This window comes from Paramisgurnus dabryanus, chromosome 1 (genome assembly GCF_030506205.2).
Source record: "Paramisgurnus dabryanus chromosome 1, PD_genome_1.1, whole genome shotgun sequence".
NCBI classification, from domain to species: Eukaryota; Metazoa; Chordata; class Actinopteri; order Cypriniformes; family Cobitidae; genus Paramisgurnus; species Paramisgurnus dabryanus.
Window position 1 is genome coordinate 12,510,898 of NC_133337.1, and position 24,957 is coordinate 12,535,854.

At 36.0% G+C, this 24,957-nt stretch overlaps 2 protein-coding genes across 3 annotated transcripts; both read right to left on the reverse strand.

The window, feature by feature from the left end:
• Window positions 1-7,746: 7,746 nt before the first annotated feature.
• On the reverse strand, window positions 7,747-11,428 carry tigarb (TP53 induced glycolysis regulatory phosphatase b). 2 transcript variants are annotated; one of them, XM_065265632.2, is made up of 6 exons: window positions 11,397-11,428; window positions 10,221-10,258; window positions 9,960-10,081; window positions 9,747-9,824; window positions 8,690-8,800; window positions 7,747-8,443 (listed from the first exon to the last, which is right to left on the reverse strand). In XM_065265632.2, the coding sequence occupies exons 1-6, from the start codon at window positions 11,411-11,413 to the stop codon at window positions 8,033-8,035; spliced, it is 777 nt and encodes a 258-aa protein (XP_065121704.1). In that variant the 5' UTR covers window positions 11,414-11,428; the 3' UTR covers window positions 7,747-8,032. The 2 variants fall into 2 exon arrangements, with proteins under 2 accessions (XP_065121704.1, XP_065121702.1); XM_065265630.2 differs by lacking the exon at window positions 11,397-11,428 and adding an exon at window positions 10,457-10,678.
• A 1,824-nt stretch (window positions 11,429-13,252) lies between these two features.
• ccnd2b (cyclin D2, b) lies at window positions 13,253-22,095 on the reverse strand. The gene is made up of 5 exons (XM_073812501.1): window positions 21,646-22,095; window positions 20,298-20,514; window positions 18,136-18,294; window positions 17,184-17,332; window positions 13,253-15,729 (listed from the first exon to the last, which is right to left on the reverse strand). The coding sequence occupies exons 1-5, from the start codon at window positions 21,838-21,840 to the stop codon at window positions 15,568-15,570; spliced, it is 882 nt and encodes a 293-aa protein (XP_073668602.1). The 5' UTR covers window positions 21,841-22,095; the 3' UTR covers window positions 13,253-15,567.
• Between the last annotated feature and the right edge of the window lie 2,862 nt (window positions 22,096-24,957).

A 24,957-nucleotide genomic window follows, 5' to 3' on the forward strand; every position in this document is an offset into this window, starting at 1 on the left:
TGTTACAGCAGCAAAGTCCTTGATTATTACGCCAGAATGAGAGTATATATCCTAGCCATATTGGCCTAGAAATTTTCAACTTTTAATTAGTTTAGTAGCTTAGTACACATGATTTTAACAACTAAATTAGTTTAGTAGCTTAGTAGCCTACACGATGTAACTACTGAAGAGTCAAATTTTAAATAGGAAAAATATCAAAAAATTGCCTCTTTTTGATGCTAATGGTCTAATTAGATTCTATGGATTGCGCTAAGCTAAGCTAAAAGTTCCCGGAGATCGGCTGAATGGATTCGAAAACAATTGTTTGTCAAATGTTTAACTCTAGGGGAGCTGAAAAATGAGCATATTTTCAAAAAAGCAGAGTGTCCCTTTAAATATAGCATAGTATGATGCTTAAAATTAAAAATGAATGAATTATGTTTCATTAATGAAACACGGATTTCCTTTGCAGTATTGTAGAGTAGTTTTTTTTTTGTTTTTTTCACCTGTACATTTTTCATTTTCTGCAAATAAATAAACAAATATTTTTTTTATTTGGCGGAAATGTTTGCAAATGATGCTTATGATGCTTAAAATTAAAAATATATGAATTATGTTTTATTAATGAAACACGGATTTCCTTTGCAGTATTGTAGAGTAGTTTTTTTTTTTCACCTGTACAGTTTTCATTTTCTGCAAATAAATAAGCAAATATTTTTTTTATTTAGCGGAAATGTTTGCAAATGATGCTTATGATGCTTAAAATTAAAAATGAATGAATTATGGTTCATTAATGAAACACGGATTTCCTTTGCAGTATTGTAGAGTAGTTTTTTTGTTGTTATTTTCACCTGTACAGTTTTCATTTTCTGCAAATAAATAAACAAATATTTTTTTTATTTAGCGGAAATGTTTGCAAATGATGCTTATGATGCTTAAAATTAAAAATGAATGAATTATGGTTCATTAATGAAACACGGATTTCCTTTGCAGTATTGTAGAGTAGGTTTTTTTTGTTATTTTCACCTGTACAGTTTTCATTTTCTGCAAATAAATAAACAAATATTTTTTTTATTTGGCGGAAATGTTTGCAAATTATCCCTAAACACCTACAAATAGTAAACTCCAGAAAACTGAATCTCTCTCACTTTTTTATCATGGCAATTACCACATGGGTGCATGTTTTGCATAAACAAACTCTTCGAAAGCAACTGTTTGTGTACCGAAGGAAAATAAACTCCGGAACACAAGGGACCACAGAGCTTTCTCTACCCACAATGTCCCCACCAAGGTCTGTGCCACGATCCAGTTTGGTCACGCTGTGGTTTAACTGACCTCAGGCCATTTTTGAGTTACAGGAGCAAGAACAGGATATCCGAAAGTCCCGGTCCAGCCCTCTGGTCCTTTTATAGAGAGTACAGGAAGTGCAATCAGTACCCACAAATGAAACACCTCTAATTATGAGCTGAAAATGTTGAGGAGATCAACATTAACATGCCAAAAAAACCACCTCATCCTCCATCAGACCGGATGTTACCTTACGTCGTTTTTAAACCTTCTTATTTATAAACACAGCTTCTTAACCCAATAAGATTCAAAATAGCTATGAAATTGGATTCTGGTAGTTAATAGATTGGTGATGTGGTTTCTTTACACTACATTAGTTCTGTGTGTGTTTGATTAATGAACACTTTAACTGGATTGTATTGACTGTTCTCACAGGGGCCACGGGAGCTTTGCTGTATCATCAATGTGTGTTCCCTCGAGATTCTCCAAGCGCTGGCCCAATGCTCACTTTACACCATACGGCTGTCTGAAGCTTAAATAACAGGAATTAAGTAGTATTAACTTTACCTCCATGAGGACACAGATGATAATGGGTTGGTTTTACAGACAAAGCATAAGACTGAGAGTGCGATTACAACTTCTCTTAAGTGAAGATACATAATCTCTTTGACAAGCTTATCTGTGTTTTAAAATGAGTGGAAGACAGTATTGTAAAATTAATACTTATACTGCAAACGCATTCATTTTCATTACGATCAACCAATAAACAAAACAAGCTTTTCTGGAACAAACATTTTGTAAACAGTTCTTGTTCCATTAAACTGGCTAAGACTAGCAAACAAACTAGGCTGTTTCCTCAGCTGGGCAGTTTTACGAAGAGCAGCTGGACTACAGCAGACCAAAATATTGCATGCATGTGACTTTGTTTTGTGAATCTATACAAGGAAACGAAATAAAAAATTTGAGGATTTCTGTGGCTTTTTACTGTTCTATAGAAGCAATTATAACAGCTGTTTTGCAGTAGTTTCACCACAGATGGACAGATGGCAGTCAGTACATGTATAAACATAGGCCTATTATGCTTTGCCAAAAGCTTCTGCAATATACTGAGGGCTCAAAATGATGCAGGCTGCTTATTGGCATGCGTGTGTGCAGGAAAATATACATCTGATTTTTTTCTGGGCTGATATTTTAAGAGCTCCTGTAGGAGTTTAAGAATGCGCGGTCACAGACTAGTCAATCGTCTGCTTGAATGGTGGCACGTCAGAGCATTTAAACCATCCAGGTCCCCTGCGTGACCAACCCAGCCAAACTGCCACCCACTCACCGGTAGGAAAATGACAACCCTTAGAAGATCACTGAGGAGAAAATGAGGGACCATAGATGGTGAACGTTTCCTGTCAGAGTGGGCGATGGCAACGACGTGTCACCCACCAGGTTGGTCCCGTCTCCTCTAGGGGCCAGTAACACAGCACCATCTACTGGGTGAAATGCCTCATCTCAGTCTGCCCTAAACAACACAACAAGTCATTCTGCAATCAATACACTTTTCAGGTGTTAAACAAACGTCATAAATATGTAGAAACACTCAGCAAACTCGCCATGTTGAAATTGCTTTATTTCAGAATTATCAGAATAAATTATGTAATAATCTTTAAAGGGGACATTTCACCCCAGAGTGCTTATGTGAAGTTAAAAATAATTCTCAAGCCCAAAATAACCCATAGATAATTTATTAAAACATTTTAAAATTGCTACTTTGTAGGTGTGAGCAAAAATGTGTCGTTTTGGGTGTGTCCTTTTTAATGCAAATGAGTTGATCGCTGCACTAAATGGCAGTGCCGTGGTTGGATAGTGCAGAATAAGGGGTGGTATTATCCCCTTCTGACATCACAAGGGGAGCCAAATTTCAATTACCTATTTTTTTCACATGCTTGCAGAGAATGGTTTTCCAAAACAAAGTTAAACTAAATCCTTTTTCACATAGGTTGACAGAAGCACTGGGGACCCAATTATAGCACTTAAGCATGGAAAAAGTCTGATTTTCTTTATATTTCTCCTTTAACAGACTTCTTAAAAATATTTTATTCATATTTGGTTTAGATAAAGTGCTGGTGTATATTCAGTTCAAATTCTTTAGTTCTGATTGCAATGAAAAATATGTAGGGTGGTAAAATATTTTTTACAATGCATGGTCAAAACAACAGCACTTCTTCTTGGGATAATCTCTAAACCATTTTACACTTAATCTGTTTATGACAGAAGTCCAAAAAATAAAAACGGTCACAGCAAACTATACAGTCAGGTCCATAAATATTGAGACAGAGGCACTTTTGTGTTATTTTAGCTGTTTACCAAAATGTATTCCAGTTATAGTCATATTATGACTATTGGCTTAAAGTGCACACTCTCAGCTTTATCTTGAGGGTATTCACATCCAAATTGGCTGAAGGATTTAGGAATTACAGCCGCTTAATATGTAGCTCCCCCTTTTTAAAGGGGTCAAAATGGGACAGTTGACTTAAAAGCTGTTTTATGGACGGTATTGTCTATTTGTTAAATAATTTCCTCATGAATGACATATGTTGAAGGGCTGGAGTTGATTTAAAGTGTGGCAATTGCATTTGAAAGCTGTGGCTGTGATCTCAAATCATTCGGTTCAGGGACATCTCCATGCAAGTGATACAGACCATATTTAGGTTTCAAAAACACAACAAATCCATCAGAGAGATAGCAGAAACATTAAGAGTCGCCAGATCAAAATTTGGTGCATCCTGACTAAAAAAATAACACAATGATGAGCTCAGCAACATAAAAATCCTGTAAGTCCAGTGGTGGATGATCGCGTTATCCTCTCCATGATAAAGAAAAACCCCTTCACAACGCCCAGAGAAGTGAAAAAATTATCTGAATGCTTCTGTCTTCTGTTACATCACCCAAAAACACCAGCGATCCAGTGCCTTAGGAAACCATGCATGGAAATGCAATCCCACTGCCTGAACACTATTTACTGAAAATGTTGTCTGCTGATATCATGAGATGTTCTTGGCCTTCTTCATCATTTTTATTCGCATTAGCCTTATACAGGTTGAAATTAGTTTAATCTCTCCAAATAAAGCTTTTTGAGAGCTTGTCTGACTTTTTTGGAGTCTAATCTCCCCTTCCTATTCTTCTGGGTTTTGTATCTTGTGGTAAACCCTCTGTATTTTTCCTTGTAATATCTTCTCTTTATTGTTTTGATTGACAATGGCATCTTTACCTCCTGTAGAGTGTTCTTCATTTGTCTGGACATTGTGAAGGGGTTTTTCTTTATCATGGAAAGGATAATGTGATCATCCACCACTGTTATCCTATATAGACATACAGGATTTTTATGTTGCTGAGCTCACCAGTGTGTTCTTCTTTAGTCAGAATGTACCAAATTGTTGATGTGGCCACTCTTAATGTTACTGCTATCTCTCTGTTGGATTTGTTGTGTTTTTGAAACTGGTCTGTATCACTTGCATGGAGATGTCCCTGAATCATTTGACGTGCACAGGAATTTTTAGGGGCAGTTGCTCTGACCTAAATAAAGGGCACCCCCCCCCCTACATTTTTTTTTTAACTCACGGCCTATATGAAGGACTGAGAATAACAGGGTCTTTATTAAAATCAGCAAACATGTTTGCCTAATGCCTACCAAAAAATTGTAGCCTAGGCTGCTTGTCTGCAAGCTGTAGCATAGCTGCTATCTGTCTGATTATTAAGGCTTAAACGTGGCAAACTCAGCCTAGATTCATGAAGATTTTAACAGAGGTGGAAAGAGTAGCCAAAAACTTTACTCAAGTAAAAGTAGAAGTAACTAAATAAATAATTACTCAAGTAGAAGTAAAAAGTATGCAATGAAAATAATACTCAAGTAGCGAGTTACCAGTTACTCATGAAAAAATAAATCTACATATACAAGTGCAACACACACACACACACACACACACACACACACACACACACACACACACACACACACACACACACAGTGCCCTCCATAAGTATCAGAACTGTAAAGACAAGATTTTTCTGTTTGCTGTGGAGACCAGAAATTGGTAAGATAAATATCAGAATGTCAGAAGTTTAGAATGTCACATTTTATTAACCTTTGTTTATGTTTCAACACATACATGCTTTAACAACAAATAACAACAGCATTAAATGCTGACTTATGTGTGTTGTACACAAATGTGAATCAAACTGATCCTACACATTTTATGCTTTTCATGTGTAAACAATCAGGACACGGCTCAGTGACCATAAACATAAAAAAAAATGTGACAGATTCTGTACTTTTGTCTCATGTTCATCTTTTAATGTTTAGACATTTCTTGACTCCACAACAAACTTATGAAGGGCACTTCTACAGTATGTGTAAAACTGCAACATACACAAACAGTACAGAAAAAATTATACAAACACAGAATAGACAAGCATTTCAAATTAACAAATTAACTCTAGTCTCAATGTTGGTGTTTATAGCTGAAATATCAGACAAGTAAACTGACAACAGTTTTGCATATGTATAAAGTTAGAAATCTCCTATGGTCTGGGGACATTGACAGTTTACACTTACATAAAAATGATTTTAGACAAAACTCATGTTTTCTTACGTTGTGATGTCACGCGTGTTTTGTGAGAATCACTTACATCATACAGTACTGTATACAGTGAATCAGACGTCAATCATCGATGGACTTTCTTCAATCTGTGCTTCAGTGTTTCTGGAGGTTGCACGCGTTTAACTGTGTCTGACGACGAACAGGTCGCGTGTATGTAATGGCGGGTACATGTGCGAAGTTTTGCTTTTAGTTAAAAGATTGGTAAATTCATTTCCACGTCACCCAACACTGGTTATATTCTGCGTGTTTCTACATAGGTTACGAGTAAAACAGCTTCGGACGATTCCGTTTTTGCAGCGATCTGAACAATTCATTCAAACTGATTCGCGAACCAATTTAAAACGTTTGGCCCATTCGCTTTGTAAAGAATCGACTCAAAAGACTCATTTATTTGCAACACTTTGTAAGGAATCGACTCAAACGAGTCATTAATTCGCGAATGCACCAGAAACACAAGATAGCAATTTAAAAATAAAATACAAATTTCGTAATTAATTAAAATAAAGTAACGAAGGAACGCTGCATAGTGTAAACGAAGTAAAAGTACAATTTTTTTTTTCCACCTCGGAAGGGCAACTTGAGTCGAGAAGGGCATATGGGTAGTTGCCCGGGCAACCTGAGCAACCCCCCTGTGCACGTCCCTGATAATGATTTGGGTTCACAGCCACAGCTTTCAACTGCAAATACACTCTTAAAATCAACTCCAGACCTTTAACATCTGTCATTCATGATTAAATTATTTAACAAAAAGACAATACCTGTCCATAAAACAGCTTTTAAGTGAACTGTCCCGTTACTTTTGACCCATTTAAAAAGGGGGAGCTACATATTAAACGGCTGTAATTTCTAAATCCTTCAGCCAATATGGATGTGAAATAAAGCTGAGAGTGTGAACTGTAAGCCAAAATTCATATGATGACTGTAACTGGAATACATTTTGGTAAACAGCTAAAATAACACAAAATCTGCCTCTGTCCCAATATTTATGGACCTGACTGTAAAATGCATTAACTCTTTCCCAGCCAGCGCCAGCATTTTTCATGATTTTCAAAAAAGTGTAATGCCTTCCAGAAAATGTTCTTTTTTAAATTTATATACATACAATATATCAAATGAAAAAACAGACCTTCTGCTTTCAAAAAAGTAAAAAAAAAAACGTTTCATCTTATCTTCATTAGTTATCTTTTTATCACCTCTCAATATGGGTAGGTTTCTTCAAAAACTGAAATAATTGCATTTTTGTGAAGGACTTTTGAATGAGATCAGATGTGATCTTTAAAACATACACAGAGTTTTTTTCAATTTCACGTGAGGCGTTACTTCCGGGTTGTATAAGTTCCGGAAGTCCGCCACCTGGTGGATAATAGCGGTATTGCGGAATCCGGAAATTCTCGTCATTGGCAGGGAAGCGTTTTCTCTTAATTGACAAGATTACCTTGTCAATTGACAAGATTACCTTGTCAATGGCGGGAAAAGAGTTAAAGCAACACTATGTAGTTTCCATGTAAAAATGACTTACAGCTCCCCCATGTGGTTGAAAAGGGCAACAGTGCCTGGTATCAGACACTCTTCTGCAGGCAGGGGGAGGGGCGGGGCTGTGTTTCCTACCCTCCACCGACACTTTCAGAGTGTGCTTGTAGCAGCTAGGAGGCTGCTCAGGTTGCAGCAACAGTACAATTTGTCCAGTTAAAAGTTGTTCTATCACTGAAATAATTTTAGAGACATTATTTAAATGTAAAAAACTACATAGTGTTGCTTTAAGAAAACCTGCACAAAAGGCCTTTGATAGTTTGCTTACAGACAGTACATTAAAGAAAACTCAGACAATCAAGACTGTCAGTCTCTTTATTAAATACAGTACATTGTTTTTGGGTAGATATCTTTGAACAACAGTAGTGTGAAAAAAGTGCTTCTATAAGTTCAGTGGGCATCAAACAGATGCATTCAGTCATTTGACAGGATAAATAAAATAGTTTTACAGCCTAAATATCAACACAATGCATTTATATTATTAACGCATTAATTAAATCACACATCTTCACTACAAGTTCTTGAGTATGTATGGAGAAGTGAACAGTGGCCATGTTGCTGCCCCTCCAGGTCAGAGATGTTAACTCTCATAACACCGGTTTTCTGACATCCTCCAAATGGTCTTTTCTGTTGATAAAGACACAGTAGATGTGTGTAGCTCGTGGGCCGCTCTCCTCTCTGCGGAGTGTAAAGATAAACCTGCTGATGCCAGTGTTTGGACATGGTGAGAACACCTGGTTCATCTTTAGGCCTGCGGGCAGGCAGCACTGCAAGTCCTCCACAAGGTGGCGCACTGATACACGGATAAACGCACCGTGACTGACGATCAAGGCGTGGACAGGTATGCCACGGACTCCATCATCAGCAAGTCCAGCAATTACAGGCTGCTTCGGTTCTGACGGTCCAGAACAGGACGCAGAACAATGATTGAGTGAGTCATGTTCATCTAACATGCGCTGATAGAAAGATTTGAGGAACTTCTTGAAGCGCATCTTTACCTGGATATACACATACAGAAACACACTTCTGCCATTCTCTGTGACGTATTTCAACCAAACACAAGTATAATCTTGAGAAAAAGCACCAATATGACATATTGATTATTCGTAAAGCGACGACAAAAAGTAATTTTAAATGCAGCTACATTTAAACGCACCATATTAAAGCTACTTTCTGTACATCTATTCATCTTGATTTGTATGATATCAGATTTCATAACTTTTTTGAAAGGATGTAAAATCTACCTGATCCAATGTCTCTCCTCCGGGTGGGGTATAATCCCGGCAGGCCTGACCTGCAGCATTAGCCATGTTCTTCAGATCTTCTTTCGGCCGTCCTTCTGCCACTCCAAAACCCTGCAGAATGCATTACACACAAACTGTATTCACAAACAGGCTTTAAACAATAATGCTATAGTTACCTTTAAGCATTTAGCAAATGCTTTTATCCAAAGCAACTTAAGTGTGTATTCAATCTACAGTGTAGACTTTATCAGTGATGGTATTACCTGGGAATTGAACCCACAACCTTTGCGCTGTGAATGCAGGGCAACACCAGTCACATGCAACCAAATAATCTGTTTGTTATCATATTAATGGTGAATAAATCTCTGATACATACATTAGGAGACAAGTACGCATGTAAAATGCGTAAATCAAAGTATTTTTTCAATCAGATGCAAAGGCGATGCCAACATGCATTATTAAGGTAATAGGGTCACGCGCTGTACATTTTGCAGGGTTTGTGTACTTTCATAACATAACATAAAACAATAAAATAGCATTGTGCCTTTTGCAAATTGTGCTTATATCTGAAAACTTATTAACAACAACTTTCTACAACTTAACTAGGACTTTGTAAATTTATCCAGAAATAAAGTGTTAACTCGGCAAAAGATGCAGTGCGCAGCTAGCAAAGTCTGCTTTTTGGTGAAGTTCAGATTTGGGCAACTTTTAAACTGTTTCCCCGAGTTGTTTTTTTTTTCTGCGGGTTAAATATGAAAGGATTTTGTTCATTAGTTATTGGTATTTGGGCTGTGAATAGTCATTGGGATGCTTTTGGGCTAGTTTTGAAAGTTCCATTGGGCTGGTTTTGATTCGCGAATCTGGCAACACTGGCTGTGCACTTGCACACACGTTTTGGTTCGGATTATATAGAATGTACATTTAATCAGATTGCAATGTTTAGGGTACATGTAAATTGTACGGTCATAATCTGCAATCGGATTAAATTTAGTCAGATTGACAAAATGTTGTGCATGTAAACATAGCCAAGACTGACAATAATTTAGTGGACACTCACCCTCTCTCTGAGTAAAGGATCCAACACCATCTCAGTAGCAGAAGAATTAAGGTTGTTTTTTAAAATAATTTCAGCCGTCTTTGGGGGAAGAAGAAAGAAAATTGATGAGATTCGCCCGAAAATAAATATATTTGTAATGTAAAAGATAGAAATTAACCACTTGAGCTATTCTTTACCGTGTTGGATAAAAAAAAACTTGATAGACTCACACACCTGAATGGCTCTCTGCAGGTTACTGACAAAGACATTAGTAAAATGCAGGTCTTTGAGATACACGCCAGCAGCTGCCGCCTGTTGATGTCCTGTATCTGACAGTAGTGTGTCAATGCCTTGACCTACACACACACACACACACACACACACACACACACACACACACACACACACACACACACACACACACACACACACACGCTTGCAAGGCGATCAGCTGATCATAGAGGTCAATGTTGGACACACATTCTTTTTACTTACCTTGAAGCAACTTATCTCTGTTGTAGTGCGTTTCGCCACTAAGAAACAGATCACACAATAACTCACGTTAGGAACAGTGAACATGCCAGGATATTGGCTTATTTTAAAGTTAGGTAATTTGTGATACATAATAAGAAGCAGATAATTAACGCGTTTAACACTCATTTATCACCATCTCAAACAAAAACTTTTAAACATTGCATTTAAACATACAGTACGTTCATGCACTCACTTACTGGCGAACGACTGTTAATGCAAATGTAAGCATCATAGGCGTATAACGGGCTCTTCCTGGTTCACGGAGTACACGTGCGGCAGATAAATGACGTCACTAAACTAACGGCAACGTCCCTTAAAAGCAAGTCTTCCTACTCTGTGGCAATTTTTGCAACGCCTGCGTGCAGCTCTTTCGGTCAAACAAGACCAAATCCTATTTACATGAATAGCGATTTCTTTAAAATCGATGACTAACGTCACACTTAAACGACATATTTTCGGTCAACTAGACCTGACATCAAATGTACCATGATATTTGTTTCTAACGCTCAAATTACGCTAAAACACTTCTCCAGACTGTCTCGGCTACTGCTTCACAACACAGAACCCCTCCCTCAGAGAATCGTAAGTCTTCAACGATTGGCTCTTTTTACTGGAAGGCGGTACTTTATTTACTAGAGCGTTGCACTTTTGCTCATTCATAGTGATAGCACTGCGGTGTCTTGTTTATGACTATGGTCTTTATTAATGGCATTCTGTTGCCCTCCTGTGGTGAGGTGTGTGAAGTACAACGGCGCAACTGTAATAAACAGAATCAACGTTTAGTAGCGTTATTTTGGGTTTGAAAAGTACTATCTTTATATGTTTTTGTACTTCCGTAATCAATTTTGTAGTTTGTAATTCCGTGGTTTGTTTGGTATAGGCTACTCTTGTGTGCAGCCGAATTTTTATTTATAGCACTTCATATTATCTTTACTGTGTCTCATTGGAGTTATTTCTAAAATAAAAAGATAAATTAACCTAATCATACATTTTCGGAAATTGTTGACAGTGTTTTCAGTGAAAATGCTCAAACAAAAGCTATTTCCTGCTTCAGCAGCGATGCGTTAACCACGTTAAAAAATACAATGTGAAGAGAATATTAGTATGATACAATAATAATAGTGCACATTTTAGTACCTGACCAAAGCGTCCATATTCCACAAATTTACGATTTATGTTGATTGTTCCTGCTTATCATATACAGGGGCGTCAGTTTGTGTTGAAAAGTGGTGGGGACAAAAGATCAGATGAAAAAACATTACAGCAGGACGGGAAAAATATTGAATAATGACGCATAAAAATGGGCAAAAACACACCATAAGCACACAACACAACTTATGTGACCCTGGACCACAAAACCAGACATACACTGCAAAAAATAGTTTTCAAGAAAAACAATTCTTAGTATTTTTGTCTTGTTTTTAGTAAAAATATCTAAAAATTCTTAAATCAAGATGTAGTTTTTTAATGAGCAAAACGACCCAAGAAAATAAGTCTAGTTTTTAGATCAAAAATATCAAATTTAAGTGATTTTGTGCATTAAACAAGCAAAAAAATCTGCCAATGGGGTAAGCAAAATAATCTTGAAATTTTTATTAAACACTAAATTCAGGAAAAATTTGTTTACCCCATTGGCAGATTTTTTTTGCTTGTTTTATGCTCAAAATCACTTAAATTTGACATTTTTGGTCTAAAAACTAGACTTGATTTATCTTAATTTAATAATGTTTTAGATATTTTTACTGAAAGCAAGATAAAAATACTAAGATTTTTTTTTTCTTGAAAATAATTTTTTTGCAGTGTGCACTGCAAAAATGACTTTCCTACTTTTTCTACTTTTGTCTTGTTTTCAGTAAAAATATCTAAAAATTCTTAAATTAAGATGCTTTCTCTTGATGTGCAAAATGACCTAAGAAAATAAGTCTAGTTTTTAGACCAAACATACAATTTAAGTGAATTTGAAATTTAAGTGATTTTGTGCATAAAACAAGCCAAAAAAATCTGCCAATGGGTTTGAATTTTTCTTGAATTTAGTGTTTTTTTAGAAAAAGGTTCAAGATTTTTTGCTTAACCCATTGGCAGATTTTTTTTTGGCTTGTTTTATGCACAAAATCACTTAAATTTCATATTTTTGGTCTAAAACTAGACTTATTTTTTTGGGTCATTTTGCTCATCAAGAAAAAGCATCTTAATTTAAGAAACTAAGATTTTTTTTTCTTAAAAATCCTTATTTTGAAGTGTAAAACAAGCCAAATTATCTCCCAATGGGGTGAGAAAATTTTGCTTAAATTAAGTTTTTAAGAAAAAACTAATCTTATTTTAAGATTTTTTTCTCACCCCATTGGCAGACATTTTTGCTTGTTTTAATCACAAATTCACTTAAATTGTATGTTTGGTCTAAAAACTAGACTTATTTTCTTAGGTAATTTTGCACATCAAGAGAAAGCATCTTAATTTAAGAATTTTTAGATATTTCTACTGAAAACAAGACAAAAGTAGAAAAAGTAGTAAAGTCATTTTTGCAGTGTATGTCGCACAGGTATTGCTTGATTTTTCAGAACATTTTAACCAAATGCTTTAAAAAAAGTGGTGGGGACAAAATCAGCCATTTCAAAAAGTGGTGGGGACATGTCCCCAGCATCCCCAGTGTAAATGACACCTATGGTAGTTGATATATATCACCACTAGATTGCAAACTTATATATCTGTTCCATATGCAGAACTCACAAATCACCACTGGAGGGCGCAATTCAGCAAAGTTACGTATTACCAATATAATCAGGTATTATTTTACTTGTACTTAAATAAATCGCACACAGATCGCACTTAAATAGCTTTTTCTTTCATCAAGATTAATAAACAAAATAAAATATTATTACTATACTTTCACATTTTAAAAGCATATAAACAGAATGTTGAAAAACATAATATGATTTAATAAATGTAAAAAATGTATTCATGTAAATAATAAAAAGAGAGAACACAGTTTTAATTTAATTGAAATTTATTAAGTTTCATAGGCCAAAATGAGGTAAGTGTTTAAATTTAAATTGTCAAACAATTCTTTGGAAATTTTCATATGGAGACAGAACTTTGAAGACAACACGAACATGGTTCCTTCGCAATTAAACATAACCAATCAGAAATAATATTTTTATCTAAATGATGTACTGCCCCAGTTATACATTTAACACCTGATGAAATGCCTAATTTTAACTATGTGGTGAGTGAATCTGACAAGTCAGCAGCGGAACAAACCAGTAGAGTAAGAAACATTAAGAGGATCAGAATCAGCCTTCATATCCTACATATGAAGTACTGCACTGAGGTATTGTGATGTGGGCAGGTGGATTGTTTGAAAGCAAAGAAGGCTTTCATGACACACTTAAATAGCGAACAAAGGCATACAACAGTCAGGTTACACAAATTTAAACATAACAGAGGCAAGACTGTGATGTTTGCAAGTAACCATCAAGACACTTTAAAATAAATGACAGTGTAAATTCAAGAGAAAAAGACAGGAAAACAGCCACCATGAAAACACATAAAACAATTTAGGATATAGCAGCAACAAGGTATACGATAGCTTCATTTTTTTAAACGTTTTTCTTTTAGCAGCACTGGAACACAAGTTATAAAAATGTTTACATAGAAACAAAGAACGAAACAAACTAAAGGCTATGATAGCACACAAAACTCACTGAATGAAAAGCTAAATGTGTGAAGATAAACAAACATGTTACCGTATTTTGAAATATAGAAACTTTGAGGACAAACCTGAAGTTCATTTGCATAGTTGTGTTTAAATGGCACAATGGTGTCAAAGAACAAAATATTTATATGTTCAGTAAATACTAAAACAAGTTATTAAAAAATGAACTGATCTTTTTTTGAAAAGTGCAAAAATCAACGAATAAAGAAAAGCAAGGAAATTGGCATAATGTTTGAAAATATTAGTTTCTATATATAATATGAAAAAATATTCAAGTAGATGATGGATAAAGTAATAAAATAAAGTGATATAAATTTTTGATGTCTATCTATGCTAACATGAATTCAACACAACTAAAGAACACAACTAATCATGTTCACGTCAAATCTCATCATTTGTGTGAAAGTTGACAGTCAGATCAGTTTTTGGTCTAAATTTAGAAATATAACCCACAAAAGCACGCCTAATATGGGAAACCAGCCCCAAACAAAAAATAACTTAAAAATAACAAAAATAAAACCCCTTAGAAATCATTTGTCCTCCTCATGGTAAACTGATTGGAGGAGAGTTCTGAAAGTGCATCCGTGTCATGTTTTTACTAAAGAAGGTTTTCAAAACTCTCAAACTGACATAAATCCTCCAGCATTATAGCGAGTGTTTCAGTTGCATGCATGATCAAATTGAAACAAGTCATGTGAGCAAATGGCACCAAACTTCTTCAGCACAGTCTAAATAAAAACAAAACAACGTCCCCAAAACCTTTTCATCAGTCATTTCCCACACTGAATCATTTTTGTCCTGACATCTTTCTATCACATACACAATCTTTTCATCCTTTATTATCCTTTAATTTCATCCTCTGTTCAGGGGCAGTCGTAGCCTAGTGGTAAGAGAGACTCACAGAATTAACCCCTGTTGCTCGCCAGGAGCTGCAGGGATAGCTACCCACTACTTTCATCCTTGCATAAATCTTCATCGCCTTCACTACATACTTGATCCATCTGAAATTCTCCTGTGTGCTCATAAAATTGGGATGAGCATGCATGAACTAAAACTGATCAATGTATTAAAATCACCACTGTATTTCTCTATTCAGTATTTCAGTCTGTCGTATTTACTTCACCTATGATCATTTGCTACTCTGAGTTGTTTAATGCCTACAGTATGATAAGAAATTTTATCATGGACTAATAGATGTCTTAGTTTGTCCATATCAATTTAAACTAGCTTCTGAATTCACCCGGTAATACCCAGTGGAGAAGATAAACAGCCACTGTAAATAATACATCATTTTATATACTAAAGCTATTGTAATAGTTTTATTACTTTATTATAATTAGGATATTCTATTGTATATTGTATACTAACCAATACAAGTGTATGCTCACTACTGAATAACTTATAGAATTTTTTAAATATAATTCACTTAAATTCAAGTATATTAAATTGCACCGTCTGCAAATTGAAGGCGACTGCAGCTCTTTTCCGCCTTTTTCTTTTAGTCTAATGCGGTTTTCCAATAAATCTTAAATACAGTGAAATAAAACTGTTATTTGTATAATGAGGAGGTGTGGTGGACAGGAACAGGAACTGACATCATAAGTTGACATCACGGACATCTGTGGGGGTGCAGGAGAGGTTCTGAGAGTCTGTGGCTTTGCTGGGGGACCGGCCCTCTAGTTTTTCTGGGTGTTGACTTTCTTTGAGGCTATTGACCAGCAACTGCTCCATCTGCTCTTGACATGACTTTAGATATTCCTGCATCAGAGAGAATCAATTACATTGGTTTTCATCAAACTGTTTTGTTTAAAGCCCCCATAATCTAGAAAATGCACTTTTAATAAATGTAAAATTAAAAGTTTAATGTCTGGGGATAGACCCAGTACAAGGGGTATGCATGCTGAAAAGTATGAGTACCACTAAACTAAATATCAACAACTTTATGTTCCACTTTGTGCAATACCTGTGAAATTATCAGTATTTATTGTTTTTAATTGACAGAAAATCTATGTTTCTGTAAGTTTCTTCTGTATTTTCAGTATACACATGGACTTACTCTGCGGTGCTGTTCATTCATGTCAGTTTATTATTGTGGTATCTGCCCCTAATTGGCACATAAAACAAAATGCACATGTGGTTGACTGAATTTCGTGAGTCAGACAGATATTTCCTTTCTAAAATGGAGAGTTTGTGGCCCGAAAAGCCTGTCAAACTTAAATGTGCAATCTAGCAAAGCCGTGCTACGTAAAGTCAGACATCGAAGACATTTCTGTCAGTCTGTCTCTTGCAGTGATGTTGGACGTCTGATGGGAAGGTCCAGTATCATAAAACTAGGCCGAAAAACTAGTTAGCATAAAAAATGGTTGCAAACGGAGACATGTGGTGGTAATTTAAAGAACTTAAGAATAAAATAGTGGACACATTGAGGAGAGACAAAGAATGTGTTACAAGTGAGTCTGTGTGTGCATACGCTTGTGTGTTAGGAGTTAAAATGGGGCGTTCACTCTCTGGGTCTTATTCCAAAAAGTTTAACAGCGAGACTTTCAAAACAGCCTGAAGGCAATGTGTCTACGTGTGTGTCTATCCAGTAGAGCGCTTTAATCCACGGATGTGTCTCACCACAAGAATGTAGTCCTGAATACACATCACCATCGTGGCGTGAACGCTTACGCACACATTCATTCATAAAATGACACATTGCTCTCCGTTTCCAAACAGTCATGCATGAATATCCAGCAAATGCAAAGTCTGCCACTCTTTCATGTCCACAAACTTGAAGATATGTGTAGCCCATGTCTGTTAGTTAATACCATCTGTATGCACATGTAATGTAATTCTAAATGCTAAAAAATGTTAAAATCAGTTTTAAAATGTAAAGATTTTTCCTTTGTGAAAACAGACATGAACTATTGATGACTCATCCTGTACTCATGGGCGTATCCAATTTTTGTCCAATCAAATGTTGTGTAGAATAATAATGTCAGCCCAACACCATCACCAGCCAATCAAAAACAAATCGTAATTCATACTGTGAAGAATTAACCCTCTTATGTCTTCTTTCTTAACTTCTTGCTTCAGTAAAAATAAGTTAACATGTGAACTCAACATCAACTCAATTCATGGGCTCTTTAAGGAAGTTGTTCTGCAAGTTAAGCAATATTTGTTTGTTTGTTATGAACAACATGAAGGTATGTTGGACCACTGACACTTACCACCTCAGTGTTGGTGATTTTAGCCAATAGCTCCATCAGATCATATCCCCAAAGACTTTGGTCATTCTTATCAGTCTGGAGGCCACACACCGCTGCCCCCACACTTCCAGTTGCAATCATGGATGGAGGATAGATGATGAAGCTGTGATCTGAGCAACACAAAACATCAGTGACGTGGTCAGACGGTTCCCTGGAACATTACTCACATGTGAACAACTTCCTAGGAAACAATTTTGATCTATGGTGTCTGAGTAAAAAGATCTTACTGCTTCTAACATCTGTTTTGAATTCCACGCAAACCTCAACCTGACTTTTACACACTTTACGGCTTCGGTCAGGAGAGCTGTTTTAACATCACTGCCTCCTTTAAATCCTCCTGCAGCTGTGAATGGAAAGAGGGGAGAGCTTTCCTCCGTCCCACACGCTGCCTTCCGCCTTCATATCTCAGAGGGCTTTGAGGTTCCAGGAATTACTCCCTTCTTCCTCTGTCTCACGAGCTTGAGAACCATCCACAGTCTGGGAGGAAACCATTCGCTATTTTGCATCGTTTAAAATGCTTTGTTAGCGTTGTATGTTTCTCAGATGCAGAGGATGCAAATGTCAATCTTGAATAAACACACAGGAGAAGCTGCCACAGTGCAGCAGCTGTGCACCGAACCAAAATTGTTAAACGCAAGAAGATCCCTTAAATCATGTTCTGGTATTTGGTCGGCTCGTGCTGAGGTTTAAACAGATGCGGGGAAACACCCAGTTATATATATATATATATATACTAACTTTTATAGACATGAATAATAAGAGAAGCTCAAGATTCAGATCAGGAACGATGAACGCAGAAATGAAACCTAAGGATACACAGACTTCTACATACATCATTCAAACCCGCCTTGTACGGTCACTCAGTGTGTTATTTAGGGTGTATTAATGTGTGTGCGACTGAATGCACTCCTACCTGTTGCACAGAGGGCGATGAAGGTGTGCGCGTGTTTGCGAATAAGTGTCAGTCTGTCTTCGGGAAAGGGAAGTTTGTGAAGAATGTGTTCGATGAAGTCAAGAGGGGTGATGGCAGCCATGTTCCATTTCAATTTACTCAACACCACCAATTCCCACTCCAGCAGAGAGCAATGGAGAGAAAGAAGAAAAGGAGACATACAACGAAATATAAGAAGCAGAAGTACCATTGTTGAATGAATTCTACACAACTATGAACGATGCTGAAAGATTTGGTTATTGTAGTACATTCAGTCTCTTTAAAATATGTTTTAACTTTAGCGGAGGCATCATGCCTATTCGGATTGAGGAATTGCAATACCATTTAAATGCAATTTTTTGAAAATAATAATTGCTTCCTAAAGGGACACTCCCTTAGAGTGAAACATTAGATTTTTACCGTTTTGGAATCCATTTAGTCAATTTCCGGGCCTGGCGGTCCTACTTTTAGCATAGCTTAGCATAATTTATTCAATCTTTTTAGACCATTAGCATCGCGCTCAAAAAAGACAGACGAAAAATTAAAAGTTGTGACTTTCTAGGCTGATAGGGCTAGGAACTATACTCTTATTCTGGTGTAATAATCAAAGACTTTGCTGCTGTAATATGGCTTCAGGAGGCGCAATGATATTGCACGGCGACTGAAAATAGTCCCCTTGGTTACTTTTAATAGCAGAGGACTATTTTCGGGCGCTGCGTAATATTGCGCCTCCTGCAGCCGTGTTACAGCAGCAAAGTCATTGATTATTACACCAAAATGAAAATATAGTTCCTAGCCATACCTGCCTAGAAAATTGCAACTTTTAATTTTCCGTCTGTCTTGGTACACGATGTAACTACAAAAGAGTCAAGTATTAAATAAGAAAATATTGGAATTCTTCGGTCATTTGTGAGCGCAATGCTAATGGTCTAATCGGATTCAATGGATTATGGTAAGCTATGCTAAAAGTGGTAGCACCAGATCCGGAGATCGGCTGAATGGATTCCAAAACGTTAAAAATCTAATGTTTAACTTTAGGGGAGCTGGAAAATTTGCATATTTTTCAAAAGTGGAGTGTCCCTTTAATATTGAAGAGGATGATGATGATAATATTGTAAGAGGGTTGTTCAGGTCAAACTGAGACTTTTTGTCTTATGAGTGTAAGAGAAAATTCCCAGTTTGAATTAAACGTCCCTAGTAGATTTAAATTAAGGGTCGGTGTACAATACTGTGGCAGAAATACACATCTTTATTTGGTCACTAAATGAAGATATTTAGTCACAATGTGCAAATTGTAGGTGCAACATGAAAATCTACAGTTCATTTGCAATTTTACTGCTTTTTTAATCCACATATCTCCCTTGTACACCAAACAACTAGTACCACAAGTCAAGTCAAACGTATAAAGAACAGATATGCTATGTTACTGTAGGTTAAATAAATCTGACATTTAAACATTAGCCTGCACTTTGAATATTGATGTTGCCCAAGTGACATCATAGTTGTACAATGAATCACGCTATCATGCAAAGCTCCGCCCCTCATCTTTAATATCCACCAACCAGATGCTGCATTCTCTGCACTCACTCAACTTCCTTCCTCGCACGTGCCCGGCTCGATTTGTTTTGCCTGCTGTAGCCGCTTTCTGAGAAACTCGCAAGAACATCACACGAGGGAAAAAACAAGCCAAAGTCAGAAACTCTGCAATGTGTCGGTGGTGCATTACGGTTACTCCACCCGAAGGGACGGTCCCACTTCAAGTGACACTGAATCAGCACAAAGATCAAGACTTCTAAAGACTCTTAACTCTCTCCTAGATACACGAGCCTGCAAATAATAGTCTATGCATCCTTTGGTTTTATTAAGATCACTACAAGCCATGTCTAGACTGTTGTCTGTGCCTTCTTTCTTTCCTTAAACACATACAATCCAAAAGATTAGCACAAATGGTGAGAAATCATTACAAAACAATCCTCCAACACTGCAATTGAATCCTTTAGTCTGGTCTAAAACAAGGTCATCAAAAAAGTTCTCCCACTTCAGTGACAGAGGTCAGAAATGTGATGTTCAACAGAAACAACCATCAGGAGGAATAGAAGTGTCTATAATGTAAATGCATCTAAATATTGCTGAATTCATTCTTACCAGCAGTTGCTGACATGTTATGGAGTTGTCTGTGTACATGCAGAGCTTTCTGGTTGACAATGGGCGACAAGCTTTTAATTTTGAAGCAAGGAAAAGACACACAGCTCCTAATAGCTGCAAGTAACATTTTCTCATAGGAACGGCGGCTAAAAATCTGTCCAGGTAGTTCATCGCCAAGGGAAAGACATCTTCTTCACATTTCTCCTCTTCACAAACCTAGAAAGGCACAGTTTTAACAATTTCATATGTTAAAAAGGGACAGTTCACCGCAAAATTAGACTTTATATTTATATTTTACTCACCCTTAAAATCTTAAGTGTACAGAGTGGACAGATATTTAATAACTGTATGGATTAGGTTTTGATTGATAAGGCTTTTTTGGAGCATCAAAAATGGGGCACTATTCAGTGCCATTAATTATATAACTTATAATAAGTCATATACGACTAGGATGGATTGAGGGAGGAGTAAAGTATTTTCAGTTAAGGTGAACTATTCCATTAAGACTGCTTGCTTAAATTCATATACTGTATGTTTTTTGCCCATAATGTCACAATTAAAAATGTGTAATTTAGATGTAATTTTTATGTTCTAGCTTCTATACTTAATGTTCTTAGGCCCTGCAGTAAAAGTAACTTGACTTTGGGTATTATTAATAAAATCTCTGATGAGAAAAGAGGAACTTTCCATATTCATTCATTTTAAGAAGGGTGTGCTGTAAAACCCAATGACGCCCACACACATCAATGCTTTGCTGATTCGTCACGTTTAAAAAATGAACTAGGAAGTGACAGCATATAATAGCCTGCTTAATATATACTATATCCAACAATAATAATTTATTATGACATGTAATAGTTTTAAATCCATGACTCTTAACATGGCTGCACGTTTGCACCACTGAGCAAAATATTTGGTGCATTTGTAATAAAAATCGCCAACTACATAAAGACATAAAAGTACTTAAATTGCACATGTTAATAAAGCACAGACTCTCATATTTCAAATGTGCAATGACTTTAAGTGAAATACAAAAGTATTTCTTTTAAAATTAGCACAGCTCGTGTTTTCTCGAAGTGGGGAGTTTAAGCATTGCATGCATTTCCTGGTGCTGGCTTTATTGAACTTTATCGAGCTTTTCTTGACATCCAAACTAAACTTTGCATATTGATTATTATCAATAAATACATAAAGGCTATGTATACATAGGTGAGAGGAGACAATGAGCTAGTTTAAGTATGTTTATACTATAATAACACGAATGCATCTATTCAGCAAACAGCACGAACTGTATCACATAATACAGACGTTTTAATATCGGGTTTCTCAAAATGTTTAAATACAAACCTCCAGCATCCACGTTGCGAGCACTCGCCTCATAAAAGGTTGAATATCCGTTTGAACACAATTAAAAAAGGGTCTCTGTGGTACATATCTGTCCTCCACTGTTAAAAGACTTTGCAAGACTCTTTCATCGCAGAAAATGTTTGGATCTTTTGGCGCTCTTCTGTTTGTCTCGTTTTCCAAGCAAAACAGATCCATGTTGCGGTTTTCTCCTGCTTATATGAAAAATATACTGTTTAAAGTGACAGATGCATGAAGCTGTGACTGTGCAAATATGGAAGATGATGATGATGATGTTTTTGCCTTGGGCATCAATGTACTTTGTCGGCTTCGTCTTGACATGCAGTGTTAACGCTTTCACTTTTCACATCACGGAGGCTGTAATCCCAGGCATGAGTCTTTCTGTCTGAACTACAGACACGGATGAAGGAGATCACTCTTCTGACTGCATGACCACCCAAAAGCCAACGTCAGTCCCTCCTCCCCCTCATATATTAAAGGGGACATATCATGAAAATCTGACTTCTTCGATGTTTAAGTGCTATGATTGGGTCCCCAGTGCTTCTATCAACCTAGATTATGTGAAAAATGAACAACCCAGTAACTTAGTTTTGGTAAACCATTCTCTGCAAGCATGTGAAAAAATAGATCATTGAAATGTTGCTCCCCTTGTGATGTCAGAAGGCCCCTTAATCTGCACTATCCAACTACTGCTATGCCATTTAGTGCAGAAATCAGCTCATTTGCATTTAAAGGGGCATACCCAAAAATGGCAATTTTAACATGCTATAATAAATTATCTATATGGTATTTTGAGAGAGAACTTCACATACTTTGGGGACACCAAAGATTTATTTTACATCTTAAAAAGCGAAATGTCCCCTTTAACGTTGCAGAAATGCTTATATTCTCTTTTTGCTGCCTATTTATAGCAAATGCAACCCTTTAATGATACCAACCATAAACCATGTGCACAAAGTTATAAAACTACTTGGCATGTGATACAATTTTTATTTCCTCTCACGTGGAGATGCACATGCCGCAGCAACACTTTACAATAAGGTTGTACAATTTTGTTAACATTACATGAACAATATAGTTTTTAGGAGGCTATTTATAACATTTTGTCAATGTTAGTTAATGTGCATTGACTAATGTTTAAAGTTACAGCTTTTGATTTGAAAATGTTTTAGTAAATGCTCCATTTAACGCAAACAAAGGTTAATAAATGCTATAGAAGTATTGTTCATTTAGTTAATGTTAACTAATGCATTAACTAATGCATTAACAAATACAACCTTATTGTAAAGTGTTATTAACTTATTTTACTCTCTGCAACAATTTGGTGAAAGTTTTGTTTATATATCTGAATAATGAAGAAATATGCATTTTATTTTTTGTAAATTTGGCCAAATGAAGTATGATACTACAATACTACGGTAATAAATTTGGCTTACAAAAAGTTTAACGACACAGTAAAGCCATAAAATAAAGGGAAGTACAGGTTGGGCTTGTTCAGTTACATAACAGTGAAATATGAACAACCAATAAGAGAGCAAGAAGATAGATATATTTCTGAACCATTGACTGTAAAACAAAAATATTATCTATTGTGGAGTAACCAGTCCTGTACCCTGCTTGTTCTTCAAAAAGTATATTATTCATTTCTGCATAGTACACTAGCCTCATATTCAAGATCTTTGTAAAGATTTTACCCAGTACGTTAAGCAGTGAGATCCCTCTATAGTTCTCCACTTCATTTTTATCACCACTCTTATATAGAGGACAAATCACAGCTTCACACCAAAACTCTGGGAAATCTCCTGTTTCTAATATTTTGTTATATAAAGAAAGCATTATGGGACATAACATATGCGGAGCTGCTTTTAGCATTTCGATAATTATACCATCCGGCCCAGGAGCTTTTCCATTACTCATTGACATAATAGCTTCAAGGACTTCATCATACATGATCTTACTATCCATTATTTCATCTTGATTAAAAACTACTGTATCATGATTATTTACACAATCTGTGACAAAGATCTCAAAATCAGCGTCTATATTACATTTTGAATCAGATAATAACTGTATAAAATATTCTAACCACTTATTCTGCTTAATATTATTAGGTTGCTTGTTGGTCCCTCTAAAGCTCTTAATTCTCTTCCACAGCAATTGTGTTTTCATATTACCCTGCATCATATTACCTACAAAAATAGAGTTGTACTGTTTTTTCTTTCTATCACATAATTTTTTAAATGTATTTCTCTCATATATATAACTCTCCAGATTTTTCTCACTACCTATTCTTCTAAAGTTATTTAGTGCGATATGTTTAACATTTTTCTGACGTGAACAGTCTTCATCCCACCATCCCACCAATTTCTGTGATAGAAGATGAGAAGCACTTTTTGTATGTTTGTCCTTTGTACATAGATTTACGTGAGAAATATTTAAGTGAATTTACTCTTGTAGGTGATGTCCACAAAGATGTCTCAAGTATGTGTGATTCTGTGTATGCATGGCGATTGGCACTGTATATATATCAAGGAATGAAAAAGAGATTGTCCGCCATGGTATGATATTTGTGGAATTTTGGGCCGAGAGGCCATATATTCCTGAAATAAACCGACTACTACTACTACTAAGAAGATAGCTTGAATAGGCAGATTTTACCAGCAAAAAGACTTGATGTGTAGACCAGTTGTACACAATATGATTACGGTTAAGTTTATCCAACTCCTTTGTTAATCTGAAATATCTGTTTTTAGATAACAAAAGACTAGCTTCTGATGCCCACCACGTCTGTCTCTGAACAGCAGATGTTGGTTAATGAAAAATAACTGATAACAAATTGACCATATGTGAGGCTAAAAGATATGAAAAACAATTATGAATGACATGCAAAACACAGCAATTCATTCATTATTAAGACATAACAGTCTGTAACAGATGAAAAAGGTGAAATGGAGTCAACAGATTCATATCAAACAACTGGTCATTATTCTTATAAGTAGGTGAAAAGGCGTCTTTTGTGTTGCATCAAATATGTGTTGTAAATGGGGCAGAACAAAAAGATACAAGGAATAGAGGTGCAGAGATAAGAGTCCGGTTTATTACCTCACATTTTATTCAGCAAAAAAAATAAATAATGCATGAAACAAGACTCATTGCTACTGCTATTGAATTAGTTAATCAGTTAATGTTCCAGAACTACAGGTAAACAGAAACATACTATAGTATGTGTTTAACACACATCTGTCTGCAATTCACAAAAATCTGCATGCTTGCATTTGATACACTACTGAAATA